General features: G+C 34.9%; 1 protein-coding gene across 36 annotated transcripts in view; it reads left to right on the plus strand.

Annotated features, from left to right (window-relative positions):
• Positions 1 to 15,310, plus strand: part of FIP1L1 (factor interacting with PAPOLA and CPSF1) — a 68,461-nt gene that overhangs the window by 11,889 nt on the left and 41,262 nt on the right. For 14 of the 36 annotated variants that reach the window (XM_033857029.2, XM_073805269.1, XM_073805260.1 and 11 more), the window contains 4 exons: positions 93 to 200; positions 881 to 1,011; positions 1,303 to 1,371; positions 8,802 to 8,911. In XM_033857029.2, coding sequence (XP_033712920.1) covers positions 93 to 200; positions 881 to 1,011; positions 1,303 to 1,371; positions 8,802 to 8,911 — 418 coding nt within the window. Of the gene's footprint in view, positions 1 to 89; positions 201 to 880; positions 1,012 to 1,302; positions 1,372 to 8,801; positions 8,912 to 15,310 lie in introns of all 36 variants that reach the window. The other 22 variants (XM_033857034.2, XM_073805266.1, XM_033857031.2 and 19 more) reach the window with 3 other exon arrangements.

Raw genomic sequence — 15,310 nt, forward strand, 5'->3', positions numbered from 1 at the left:
TAAAAAGGTGTCATTGTTTTCTGTTTGTCTCTGGTATCTCTCAGCTTCTTATTAATATAGTTCCTTCACCATTTTGTAATTTTCTAAAGTAGGAACGAAAGTCAAAGGAGTAGATCTTGATGCACCTGGAAGCATTAATGGAGTGCCCCTTTTGGAGGTAGATTTGGATTCTTTTGAAGATAAACCATGGCGTAAACCTGGTAAGATTATTGTGGATTGGTTTCAAAAGATTTTTAGTCTAAACTATTAGAAAAGTTTTTTTTCAGCATCAGTTTAGAATATTGTTTTTTAAATGTAATTTTCATTATCTTAAGCACATGAGTAATAATGAACCTGTATTACTAAATCTTACAGGTGGCCTAGCATTGTATAAAAGTAGACTTGCATATTGTTTTATTATAATGCCAATTCTTTTTTTTTAACATCTTTATTGGAGTATAATTGCTTTGCGATGGTGTGTTTCTGCTTTATAACAAAGTGAATCAGTTATACATATGTCCCCATATCTCTTCCCTCTTGCGTCTCCCTCCCTCTCACCCTCCCTATCCCACCCCTCTAGGTGGTCACAAAGCACAAGCTGATCTCCCTGTGCTATGCGGCTGCTTCGCACTAGCTAGTTATGTTACGTTTGGTAGTGTATATATGTCCATGCCACTCTCTCACTTTGTCCCAGCTTACCCTATAATGCCATTTCTAAAGGGAGTAATTTTGATCAAAAATTTGTATAGTCCTGTTGCTTTATGGTAGTAATTGGGAGAATTGGTAAAATTAGATGAGACTAATAGAACTCTAAATTTATTTTTACAGTTTATTATATTTTATGTGCTGCATAAAAATAGAATTGAAATATTCATACACTAAAAGTGTGTTTTATCTTTAGGTGCTGATCTTTCTGATTATTTTAATTATGGGTTTAATGAAGATACCTGGAAAGCTTACTGTGAAAAACAAAAGAGGATACGAATGGGACTGGAAGTTATACCAGTTACCTCTACTACAAATAAAATTACGGTAATTAGTAAATATTCCACAATACCCCAGCCTTTTCTACCATCCCAGTTTTGCTCCCTAAATACATCAGTTTTTCCCTATAAAGGTGGTTAAATGCTATATGATAGTTTAAAAATTCCATTTTACCTTGTTTGTTTTTTTCCCCTTCCTTCCCTTTCACAGTTTCATATTAATGATTATCTGATGTTTTTAGTTTCAATTCACAGACTAGCCACAGCTGGTTTGTCTTTATGTGGCCTATCAATTAAAAATTATGTGGTATCTTAATGGGGAATATGTTATTTAACTTAGGCCGAAGACTGTACTATGGAAGTTACACCAGGTGCAGAGATCCAAGATGGCAGATTCAATCTTTTTAAGGTGAATTTTAGTAAATTATCCTTGGTTGCTCTCATTTTTTGTTCTTGAGTCTGCTCCCATACCACTACTCGAGGGACAAGATTAAAGTGGAAATAGCTACCTTTTTTCCAAACCTTCAGCTTCCTGGTGACTTACAAATTTGCTGATTGTTGTTTTATCTCCACTTTTGCAAGCATGTGAATTATAGCCTATTATACTAACAAATGCAAAGTAAAACTATTCTTGCTATATGTTGTGATTTTATTTTGAGTCAAGTGTGTGTTTGCTTGTAGGATATAAAAGTTCATGCCAACAGGCTAAGCACTCATTGTAGATCCCGCTATAATCTTTATCAGAATTGGAGGCTTATTTGTCCTAATTTTCTGTTAAAAAATGGTAAGGTAGATGACATACTGCTTATTATCTGTATGAGACTGAAATCATTGGTGTAATGTCTTCTGCAGTTTAAGATGGCTCAGGAATCTTAGGTGTTCTTTGCCAGTTGCCAAGAAAGACTCAACAAAATTAGGATAAAGTCATTGATTTTTTAAATTAATATTAAAAGGAGCAGGTTTAATGAGGGACTTGCAGGTTGATACTACTTGAGTATCAAGTCTGACTTCTGGCTTCTCCATTCCATAGGATCAGTCCCAAGAATAATAATATATTTTCATACTTGTGTGATACACAGCAACCTACAAACTTTTTTCAAAATCTGATTGTAAACTCTTCTTCCTTTACCTTAATTCTTAATTCTTGATTCTTGTATTGAGTGACACTGGGATGAAGACTGGGAGTGACTTTTAGATTGGGTTATATACCCAGGGAACTTTTGTGGGCAGGAACTTCTCTGTGTCCCGTTTGGGGCTACAGCCCAGTCCACCAAAATACTGCCTTATGCAATGCATGTGCTATATCCGCAGATGTAGCCGCTCTGCTGGACACAGTTCTGTATAGAGAATTTAATTTTAATTTACATCCTACTTCGGGTAAGTATTTGGTTCTTGTTCTGCTGTAAATATTTTGAAAGTGTGTGATGATGTCTATCTTATTTTAAATGGTCATCAAGTTCTTTTTGGTGATATCTACTTATTGAGACGTTGAATATATTGTTTTTCATGATTGCAATGAATAGTTAGAAAAGTTATCTTGATGAGGAAATAGTTTGTTTGCAATGGTGCTTTTAATTTTCTTCTAACAGAAATGAGAACTGCCTTTTTAAACTGCCAGCTTCTCTATGCTTTGTCTTTTTGCAGTAAACTTCTAAAACTAAAGGATAAAAAGAAACTCTTAGGGTCTGGTCTCTTATTGAAGGTAGCCACTGTGAATAAGTTATATACATACAGTCTACTGAAAAATTATTTTGAAGTTTCTTTTGATCATGTGAGAGGAGGTCATTGTTCAATTCTGATTTATTTAATTCTGGATGAATAAGGACTTGAATTTAACAGGTATAGTCAAATTAGTTAAGAAATCAGCTTTATTGGATCAGAGAGTTATTTCTGGAGAAGAACAGAAGACTTGGCTTTGTAGAGTGTGGTTTAATTTTAGAAAGCCTAGAAACCAGAAAGATGAATTGGAGGAATTACTCCCTGTTAATGATCAGGAGAGTGACTTATAGTAACAGTATTCTGGCAGCAGTGTATGGTGTGGTTGGATGAAGTCCAAGCTCTTGTCCACTTAACTACCATTTGAACTATAATTATTAGGATTGGTGAGAAAGAGATAGAAGGAAAAAAGCTTGCCCAGCTTTCTTGATGTATCTGAGTACCTTCAGTGTGCCCAGCACTGTGCTAGATGCTACAGTAAAAGAGGGTCTTTGTATTCAAGGAGCTCATGGTCTGAATGATGTGTACATGTGAACTAATAACCATGATGTATTGTGACAAGTGTTATGTTGGTGTATTGACAAAATGCAGTAGAAAGTTCAGAGGAGAGATTGGGTTATCCTGCATCACAGAGTCTAGAAGGATTCAAATGGGATGTGATAAGTGAAAAATGAGTGAGTTTTCATTAGTAGGAGACAGGGGAGTATAGAACACTGTAGGCAGAGAGCAATGTGAACAAAACCAGATAGCATTAAAGGAGAGTTGGGGTAGATGAGACATAGAGGAGAGAAGCCTGGAAATGGTAGAAATGATGAGAAAGATCTTAATCTAAAACTAGCTTGCAGACATATGTATGGGCAGTAGGAAGCCATTTGAAAGTTCTTGGGTAGGAGAATAGTATCAGCAAATCTGGTTTTTAGAAAAAGAACTGGTACCAGGGTAAGCTATAGAATGTAAGAGGGAAAAAGGGAGACAGAGACTAGATAGGGAGCTGTTGGAGTACTATAGGTACGAAATGAAGAAAGACCCAGACTGATACTGGTGGATGGACAAAGGAACAAATTTAAGAATCAAAATTTTAAGTTATTTTCATATCTACTACAAAGATATTTTTTCATCCTTAGTCAAGTGAGAGGCACCTCATCAGCATCTTTAAAATAATTTTTTTTTTTTACTTTTTATTAAGTAAATTTTCAAGCATTCTAACAGGTAGAATAGTACAGGTGAACTGCCATGTGTTTATTATGGAAGTGTCTCAAGTGACTTATCAACATTTTAACATTCTTAAAGTCTTTTTATATACTTTAATATAAAAGATTTTTTATATATTTTTTAGCAAAATGAAAGATGAAATTTAATAAGTGTAAAAATAAAATCACTCAATTGGGTACAAAAGCAGTTGTATAACTACATAATTTGGGGTGAGGGCGAGAGAGGAGTGACTAGTGAGAATGGGTGCACACCTGCATAGATGTTTTTTTCCTCTGTGGAAGCATGTATGAGTTTTGTCACTAGTGTTGTGAATTTCATAAGCATGTATCTTGGTCTGTTATCAGTCATTGTACCAAGCTTTCATTTGTACCTTTTTAACCTGAAAGTACATATCCTTCATTTCTGGGATATTTTCTTACTTTGTTATTATTATTATTTTTTTACTTTTTCTCTGCTTTCATCTGCCTTTTGGACCTCTTATTCAAAAATTAGACCTCCTTATGCTGGTTCCTTTAATTTTCTTAGTTTTTCTCTTTTCCTTTCTCTTTGTTTTCCATTATCTGGGAGATTTCTTCAGCCTTAGAATGCTTCTGTTCACTTTTTCATTTCTGCTATTGTATTTTTGAATATCCAAGAAGATTTTCCTTCAGTATTTAACTTTAGCCTATTTGTATTCATGCATGCAGTAATGCAGTATTTTTTCCTCCCTCTGTCTTTCAAAAGATCTTAATGTTAGATTGTTTCTGTTAGGTTTTCTTTTTGTGCATGGTCTGTTTTCTACAAGTTCATCTTTAAGTTTGTTGTTTTTGGCTTCTGACTTTGACTTTTCTCAAGTATTTGTTGATCCTTGCCCATTATTAACTGGGCCACTGAAAAGGTGATCGGAAGCTCTGTGCATGTGGGTAGAACTTGTTGACTGTAGGCTTTACTGTAGGGCTAAGTTTTTCTCACAGTCTCCAATGTCAGTATCTTTATCTTTGTTTTACTTTTTGTTTTTTCTTTTTGTGATAATCTGAGTTTTCAGAGAAGACATTCTAGTATCCTGCCTAGAGGGTTTATATTTATATTTGGCTGCTTGAAATGTTCTGGGAGTTAGAGTTGTCAATTCCTGAATCTTTGTGGGTCTTGCTGTGAAAATCAATATGTCTTTGCTTTCTCATTGCTGACTTAGGATTCAGATTCTTTGGTCTGCTCAGTTACTATTTTTTCGTCTGCTTTCAGAGTCCTAACTTTTGTTGCCTTCCCAGTCTTTTTGTTCTTGTGAGTTGAAACAAAATTGTAATAAATAATTTATGTGATTTTCTATTTTTTCTTTTTTCATCTTAACATGTAAATGTTTTCCTAGGTTATTAAAGTTTTTTGATAAATAACACTTTATAAATAGTTGCATAATCCATTATTTGGGTGTTTCACAGTAATTTCTTTTTAGATATTATTTTGTAGTATTAAACTTTTATAAATAATGCTGTGAAGGGCAGTTGAAGGAAATTTTACAAAATAATTAAGTTTCAGCAAATTTGAGTAAAAATATGATAATTTGTTTTTATAAAATAAATCATAATGTCTTACAGTCATTTCTTAAAATATTAGATCATGTGGAAAAAATAATCTCATTATGTTGTGATTAAACAAGTTTTGAGCCTGTAATGCTGAGTGCAACATCTGAAGACAAAGTGATAATGATAATGCAGGTTGACTAGGAGGGTTGCTAAAATGGTGAAGATTTTCAGAATTGTTTACTATAATGAGTATATTATGAAGAAATTAACAAGAAAGGAAAACTAAGTTAGGAAACACAAGCAAGTTTTACATGTTTGAAAATGTATCTTGTCTTCCTGATACCTTTTCTCACTTTTTCCCCTATTGTAAATACTCTTTAATTTATAATCTCTTGCCCCTCTTTCTACCTCTTTCCAACCCTTCTCCCTTCCTCCTTCCCAATTTTTATTATTTATTTGTTTACTTACGTGTTTGTTTATTTTTAAGATTTAACATATTATTTTATCTTTATTACTTTCTTTAACTTGCCTTTCCAGAGATATTCATCTTTATGCAGTTTTTGACAGAATAACATTAATACCCCACGTTTATAAAGTGATTTCCCATTATCTCACCTGATCATCACAAGAGCTTGATGAGATAGACTGAGGAGTTGTTACTGGTATTTGATAATAGGGGTAGAAGGATTAAAGACTTTCTCAAAGCCTCAAGAGCAGAGACTAGAATCCAGGCCTTCTGGTGCCCAGTAGAGCTCCCTTTCTGTGAGACTAGATTTGCTGCTCTGCTCCAGTACTAGGGTTCCAGTTGCTCTCCAGATCCCAACTTTTAATTGAGCATTGTCTATGCCAGGAAGTGTCTTAGACTTGGGTGGAGAGGGGAGGTAAGAATTATAGACATAGACTTTGTGGTCTTAAGAGTTTATCTGACTTAATGGGAAAGATAGGTGGTAATTAGATTATCATGCCAAAAATTATATAAACTCCATGTTCTATGAAAGACTTTAAAGAAGTGACATTTAAAGCTGAATCCCAAAGCCAATCAAATAGCAAATATATTTGAGCACTCATTACATGCCAGGCAGTGTATTTAGGCACTTAGGATACAGATTTGAACTGGATGCCATCCATGTCTTCAGAGATCCTATGTTATAGTGGCAGCAGGCAGACAATAAACATAAAATAAGTAAGAGGACTTAAGATAATGTGAGAAATTCTATGAATAAAATGCAAAATGTTATGATAGAGATAATATGATAGAGGTTGGGATTGGCCACTTCAAGGAGACATTTGAACAATACTTGAGCCATGATGATCTTTTAAAGCAGAATGAACATCTAGTGCAAAAACCCTCATAAAGGAGGAACTTATCTGTTAAAAAGAACAAGAAGAAAGGCCATTGTGACTGGGCGTAGTTAAGATAAGTTGGGGAGGAATAGAGGAAAACAAAGTTGGAGAGGTAGGCAGGGCCCATACCATAAATCCTTGTAGGCCATGATAAGTTTAGGTTTTATTCTGTTTGCATCGGAAAGTTATTGGAGAATTTTTTTTTTTTTTTTTTTTTTTGCTGTACGCGGGCCTCTCACTGTTGTGGCCTCTCCCATTGCGGAGCACAGTCTCCGGATGCGCAGGCCCAGCGGCCATGGCTCACGGGCCCAGCCGCTCCGCGGCATGTGGGATCTTCCCGGACCAGGGCATGAACCCGTGTCCTCTGCATCGGCAGGCGGACTCTCAACCACTGTGCCATCAGGGAAGCCCCTATTGGAGAATTTTGAGCAGGGGAGAGATGTGAGCTGATTTATATTTTTAATAAGATTGCTTTGGCTGTGTACAGAGGATGGATTTTAGAGAGGTAAGATCAAAGCAGAGACACAGTGTAATAGAACAAATGAGATGTGGTGGTGGGTTTGACCTGAGTTTTAGGAGTGAACAGAATGGTAAGTGGTTGAATTTGGTATATATTGTCAAGGTAAAGTTGACATTGGTTGTTCATATGTATTGGATCATTGCTAGTTTTTTTTTTGTTTTTGTTTTTATTTTCTTGAGCAACTTGGTGCCATTTACTCATAGGAAGAAGACTTGGGGAGGATCAGAATGGGGGATAGTGGGAAATCAGTAGCTTTATTTTGGCCATGTAAGTTTGAGATGCTTAGAAGACATGTGAGAAGCTGGGTGTAAATTATTGGAGCTCCGGGGAACAGTTGAGACCATAGTGTCAACTCTGAGTATTCCTGACATCCCCAGGAACAATAGTGCATTTCTTCTTCTGTGTTCTCATAGTATCTTTTATCCCAGGGATATTTTTTTCATAACAGTTGTTGTGTTGCTTTGGTGGTTTGTGCCTGTCTTTTCCCACAGTCTGGAATTTTGTTGTATTTCTCTCTGTGGTCTCAGTTTCCAGTACATAATAGGTAGTCAATAAATGTTTGATGAATAAATCATGTTTATTTCCCCTGTCACCACATTGGGTCAGTTTTACCTGTCAGATGTCTAACAAATCTCTTTCTTTCTTTCTCTCCTCAGTGTCTTAGTGCTGATCCTTATCATCCCTCATATAATTAGTATTAACATTAATACCTTATTTGAAAATGAGTTCCACATAATGTTTATTTGAGAGGTAGATGGTTTCTGGAATTGGATCAGTGGTTTGGATATATCAGAGTCAAGGTGTCTGAATTCTCTTGGCCTTTGCCTCATAGGAAGGAGAGTGATGCTGAATTTAGACTGAACAGGGACAGTAGAATTTAAATAGGGCCTAAGATATAGTGATGTTATTTAAGTATAGGGCAACTTGAACTTTATTTAAATTTAATAAATTAATGACGATTTTTAAGATAGGAAGGTGAGTATAAAAGCAAAAGAGCATAAAGAAGATTTTCACCAGTCTAAAGGAATATGACTGGACCGTACTTCAGAGGATCTGACAGGAGCACAAAGGATGGGCAAATATGGGAGAAATTATGAAGTAAGTAGATAACTGGTTTGAAAGTGAACGTAAAGAGTGAGAAGAGGGATTAAGGAGACAGATGACTGACGTCAGGCTTCTGGGTATACTGAATTCTTCAAGGCCTTTCTTGAACTCTGAAACATGGAGTCTTAACTGAGTATCTTGGACTTACTTATAATGATCTGAGGGAATTTATGAAAGTCCTTAAGAGTTATAGTTTATTGGACTTTTAAGTGACATTAATTTGAACTTTTTACTAGTTGGGAACATTTTGGTCCCATAATCCATCTTTGGTGCCTTTCACCTAATGCTGTTCTAAAATAAGTTTAATTTTATTATATACTGGGCAACGAAGCACTCTTCATATTTAATTTCAAATGAAATGTTATGAATTTATTTTAACATCTTTACTGTGTTAGGTTTGAGTGTTCCATTGAATTAAACAAGCTAATAACCCTTTTTTTTAAGGTACAGCAGGGAAGAACTGGAAATTCAGAGAAGGAAACAGCGCTTCCATCTACAAAAGCTGAGTTTACTTCTCCTCCTTCTTTGTTCAAGACTGGACTCCCACCAAGCAGGTTAGTGAGATATTGATGATTCAGTTTATTGAAGGCATCGGTATCTTCACCTTTAGTGCTATATGAAGTATAAAAACTCTGAATGATATACCAAAAAACTGGAACATTCTACTTGGTTTTAGTACAAAATGAATTCTTCATGAAAAACTCTTCTGGGTGCTATTTCATCTAAAAAAATCTAGGTAAGCAAGAAATGAACAGTGGAATATAGTTACATGTATATATAAAGAAACAACAGTCTCACATTCAGGACAGGTGGTGACAGCAAAGGTTGCACTGTTTTCTGTGCTTATTATTCTTACATAAAGAATTATTGAACTTCCTAAATCTGGATATACTGGCCTAAAGATGTTTCACTGATTTTAGTAAAAGAGGTTGTAAAAATTTCAGCCTGAGAAATTTTTCAAATTAAAACCATTTTCTTTTCTTTCTTTGGTTTGTTGTGATAATACCTAACTTTGAGTTCTACAGGGTACCAACTGTAAGAGGCAAAGATGTTGGCAAATGTCCTTTTAACTTAAACATAACAAGTGATTAGCCCATTACCAGGAAAATGGTAAAGGATAAGCCAAGACTAGGGAAGTTTTATGTCAGCAGTTTAATCTTGGGTTAAAGATGACTTAAACCAGTTATTTCTCTGAGCCTGAAACAAGTCAGTAACTCAACTATTGCGAGTTCTCAGCCAGATCATTTACCTTTTGTGTTACTTACTTAAATTTATTTTATGTAGTTTACTGATTTTGTCATTCTGATATTTCATACTATATGAATGCAGAAAGAAAACTTGTAATTTAGCCCTAAAATAAAGATTTTTGAAACTTTCAGCCAAAATTCAGTATCATAAAGCCATCTCAGATTTTGACTGTCTCTTCTTAACAATTTCTAGTCATGCATATATACACTACCAAATGTAAAATAGGTAGCGAGTGGAAAGCAGCTGCATAGCACAGGGAGATCAGCTCGATGCTTTGTGACCACCTAGAGGGGTGGGATAGGGAGGGTGGGAGGGAGACGTAAGAGGGAGGGGATATGGGGATATATGTATACATATAACTGATTCACTTTGTTATACAGCAGAAACTATAATACAGTATTGTAAAGCAATTATACTCCAATAAAGATGTTTAAAAAAAAAACATAAGGGGAAAAATGACTAAAACAAAAAACAGAAAAACAATTACTAGTCATGGACTTTTCCAAATAAGGTTTTTTAAACCAAATGCAATCTCATAAAAGTGTTTGTCTAAGAAGTTATGATAGCTGAGGAATATTGATTCTTTTAGTTTGTAGTATTCTCTTTTTTTTTTTTTTTCATATTTTAAAAGAGGCCAACCTTCATTCATTGAGTTTATGGTGTTCTACATTCTAGAATGATATTAAGAGCTTGGACTCTAGAGCCAGACTTCTGGCTCAAATTCTAGCTCTGTTACTTACTAGCTGTGAATTACACTAGCTGTGTATTACTAGCTGGTGTGTATTGGGCACATCGCCCAATCTTCTTGTTCTTTCATTTCTTAATCTATAAAATACAGTAATAATACTACATAATACCCTCACTGGATAGTTATGTATATTAAATGGATCAATTTATGTAAGGTGTTTAGCACAGTGGTACATACATAATAAATATTCTATGGATGTTTGTTATTATCATAATTAAACTAATTGAACTTTTAAAAATCAATAGCAGTTTTTCTGTATTTTGCCCATTTCCACCCCCTCCCCTCTTTTTTAAAAATTTGGGCCAGATTATGTAGGACATTGTGCCATTATATAAGTGTTTTGGCTTTCCCTGTAAGTGAAATATATGGGGAGTCACCATCAGATTTTGAGCAGAGGAATGAAATAATCTGATTTAGGTTTTTAAAGTCTCAATTTAACTGCTTTATTAAGCTCAGACTACAGAGGAATTAAGGGCAGTAATGGGGAGGCCAGTTAGGAGGCTATAACAATTATCTAGACAAGAAATAATGGTAACTTAGACCACGGTGGTAGTGGTGCAGATGGTGAGATGCAGTCAGATACTGGACACATTTCAAAAGACACAAAAGATCTTTTATATCTGAGGCAGAAAAGACTATAGGAGGAATGATTTTTGGAGGGAGGAGACCAAAAGTTCAGTTTCGAACCTGATAAAATTGAGATGCCTACTAGTTATACAAGTGGAATATTTGCATGGGAAGTGGATAAATAGATCTGGAGTAAGGGGAAAGGTATGGACTGGAGGTACAAATCTGGGAGTGATCAGTGTTTAAATAGTACTTAAATGAATCTGTGAAATTGAATTAGATTGTAAATGAGGTAAGTATTACTAGAGAAGTAGTAAGAAGACAGAGCCTTGAGGCACTTCCATGCAGGTCAGAAAAATAAGGATAGAACAGTAAGAGGAGACAAGTAGAGAAAAATGACTAATGAAATAGGAGGAAAACCCAGTGTATATCTTGAAAAGGGTGTGTTTCAAAATAGGAAGAGTGTTTTAACTATCAAATAATATTGATTGGCCAAGAAGAAGAGGACTGGGAATGACTTGAATTTTAAATGCAAAGGTTGTGGTGATTCTGACCAGGACGTTTTCAGTGGTATAAGGTGAAGATTTAAAAAAAGACTTTGTGGAACGGATTCAAGAGAGAATAGGAGGAAAGGAATTAGAATAACAGTTTTTTGAGTTTTTTTCTTTTTTTTTTCTTTTCTCTCTTTTGAGGGGGCAGAGAAATGGGACAGTCTGGAGGACAATCTGGAGGGAAATGTGGGGTCAGGAGGAGGGTTTTTTGCCAAAATGAAAGAAATTACAGCATGTTTTTATATTTATGAGAATGAGTTACTAGAGGGGAAAATTGATGATGCAAGAATTGAGAAGGGACAGTTGTTAGAGCAGTGTCCTTAAGAAGGTCAGAGGGGGTGGGATGTAATAAGCAAGTGGAGGATTTACCCTTAAAGAGAAGCATGGACAATTCACTCATTGTAATAGGAGGAAGGGCAGGTGAAGGTAGGTGGGTGGTTAATGGTGATGGAAACAACTGAAAGTTCTCTTTCTGATTGCTTCAGTTTTTCCCAGCAGCATAGAATGCAGACTTATCTGGTGAAAGTGAGAATAGTGGAAGAGGGTGTTGAATGTTTGAGAGGAGAGGAGAAGGTCTGAAATAGTTATGTAGAGGTGTGTGAATAAACCTGGGGGAAAGGAGCAGGATTGCTAGGCAGTTACCTGGAGGGAAGTGTGGGGTGAAGAGATGGCTTTTCTTTTCCAGGTGGGAGAAATCACAGCATTTTTATATGCTGATGGGAATGAGCAGAGTGAAAAATTTATGACACGGGGAGAGACTGTACATTTCCAACTTTTCTTGAGGTTAGTGGCCAGAGGTTGAAAATGAAACAAGTCAGCTTGTTTGGGTGTGTTTGTCTTTCCCTTGTCAGGTATTCATGTGTTCATGAAGAGTAGCCAGAGTTGGATTTAGCAGGGGTTGAAGTTATACCAGGCAAATATGCCCAAGGGAGAGAGGGGCAAGGAAGGTGAGAGTGTACTTGAGAGAGTGATTATAATGATGGATCATGGATCTAAGGAGAGATGAAGGAGAGATGGATAAGGAGTGATGGGAGGACACTGGTGGATAAGGCACAGTAAGAAGGAAGTAAAAAAAAAAAAAATGACAGAAATTAGCAGATTCATCACTTATGCTGAAAAGAATGGATAATTACCACCACAGTTTGTAGAAACAGACGCAGCATGTTAATACTGCCACTTTGGGATGCAGAGAACAGTACTCATTGCTTATTAGGAAAGTTTGTTTTCTGGACTCATCTTCGCTTGATCAAAAGGATACTTCTCAGCCACTGTGAAGTATTTCCCTAAATAAATATCTGTGTTTTATTCTTTATATTTATAAAGTATTTCCATTTTATTCTTTGTATTTATGGAAATTAGGTGTTTTTAAAAGTAAAATTTTATTGACTTTAGGGAGAAGACAGTAATGTCATGTAAGTCATAATAGAGACTGTACAGCAAATATTTAGCAGTAATGAAGTGTACTACTGACCTAATCACTGTATTCCTATTGTTTAAAATCTTAGATGCCATATTAACATATAAATGGCTACTGGTATGTTTGCAAAGAAAAAAAAATTTTTAATGGTTCTTTGTACTTTATCAGTAGGAATGTTGGATTTCTAACTTTCTGTACTGCCCAGCAAATTGTTAATATTTGATATATCAGAATGTTTTTTTAATCTTTAAAAGTTTTCATATAGATCAATAAGAATATTACCATTACTACCAGAAGCCCCTGTTGTGCCCCCTTCATTTATTGTTTTCATTTTTTAATGTTTTATTTTGAAAAAAATTCAAACTTAGAAAGAGTTGCAAGAAAAGTATTAAAGTCTATACACTGTTCACTCAGATTCACCAGTTATTAACATTTTGCCATATTTGCTTTATAATTTCTCAAAAATATTTTTTTCCTGAATCATTTGAATGCTAATTGTAGACATTGTGCCCTTTTACCCCTGAATACTTAAGCATATATTTCCTAGGAACAAAGACATTGTGTTCCGTAATTATAGGAAACAGTTAATCAATGTCAGAACATCTCATAATGAATCAGTACTTTAATATACAAGCCATAAATTTTGCTGATTATTTCAATAATATCTTTCATGGCAGTTCTTTTCTTTCCTCCTTGATTTAGGATTTAGTCCAGGATTATTCATTACAATTAACTCCTTTATCTCTTTATTCTTTTTTGATCTGGGACAGCTTCTTGAACATTCTTTGTATTTGTTGACATTGACTTGAAGAGTACAGTCTGGTTATTTTGTAAATCATCCTTCAGTCTGGGTTTGCTTGATGTTCCCACGTTATTAGATTCAGGCTTTGCTTTTGGGGCAGGAATACTACATAAGTAATGTGGTGTTCTCAGTGAATCAGCCTGTAGGTACATGATGTCAGTTTGTCCCGTTTTTAGTGGTGATAACTTTAATTACTTAGTCGTGGTGGTGTCCTTTGCGTTTCTGCAAAGTTACTGTATAAATAAGTAATCTGTGAGGAGACTGCATAAATATTCCGTTTGTCTTTGAACTTTCCATGAATTTTAATGTCCGTTTTTGATTTAGTCAATTATTACTGTAATGACTGAAAATAGTCATTGTCTAACTCTGTTATTCCTGTTACATTTATTAGTTGGCATTCTACTTTAAAAATGAGCTTTTCCACCTCCCTTACCTACTTATTTATTGTTAGACTCATTAATTTTTATTTTATGTGTGAGAGAGTTTGTGTGTGTGGCTTATAAATGGGGTATATAAACTATATATATACACATACACACACATGTATATGTATACACACATATATATGTACTGTAATTCATGTTGATGCTCAAATTGTTCCACATTTGGTCCATGGGAGCCTCTTCAGACTGGCTCCTCTGACCTTTTGACATGTCCCCATCATCTTTTTTTGAGGATTTCTTTATTTTCTGATGTTTCAGTCTTATGTTGTACTTTCCCTGCCCCTTCCCTAGAAGCAGCCATTTCTTGAAGGAATCCTGATGCTTTTTAGTGGGAAATGGTAATTAGAAACCACGGTCTCGGCAATAGTTACGCTCATTGCTGTTGGGGTGTCACTATTTCTAGGTCTTTTCAGCACTCAGAGCTAGGAAAAAGCAAGCAATTTTAATGTGAAATTGCCATATATACGTTATTTTTATAAAATTTTAATCATATAGTCACATTTCTTCTACTTCTAGCTTGACACCACAGGTTCTACTCCTCTTTCTCTATTTTGTATTGTATCTTCCTTTTTCCCACAGTGAGAACCTAGTTCCAACAAGTTCAGTATATACACTCATTTGCTTAATACTGAAATACACACAAAATAGATTAGAACTGTGCACCTACCATTACAAAAAACAAACCTATTAAATAGAGTTCAAGATTTCTTGCAATTTTTCTTTTTCTTAGATTGAGGGTATATAGTCAAAATATTGTGTTCAAAAATTTCCTTCAGAGTGGTTATATGTATTAGTCACTTAAAAGATAATTTGATCCATTGTTTCTGTTTCTTTTCAGTACTAGCATTTCTTTTCCTCCATGCTTATTGACTTACTTTCTACATATCTAGAACATTTAACATAGTTCCAAAGGCAAGACTATGCAAAAGTATACTCAGATTAGTCATTCTTTTTGCAATTTTTTTCACTCCTGTCAATAAACAATTTCATTTCATCTAGTTACTGGCTTGTTCTTCCTGTGTTGTTTTTTGTTTTACATAAATAAGCAGCTACATAAACATGTTTTTCCTATTACTTTGAAAGAGTGTCTTATTACTCCTTTAAAGGATTGGCAAGAGTGTATATAGGTGAACACCAGGGATAAAATTAACTTTTTTTAGAATTTTACTTTGAAAGA

This window comes from Tursiops truncatus, chromosome 5, assembly GCF_011762595.2.
Source record: "Tursiops truncatus isolate mTurTru1 chromosome 5, mTurTru1.mat.Y, whole genome shotgun sequence".
NCBI classification, from domain to species: Eukaryota; Metazoa; Chordata; class Mammalia; order Artiodactyla; family Delphinidae; genus Tursiops; species Tursiops truncatus.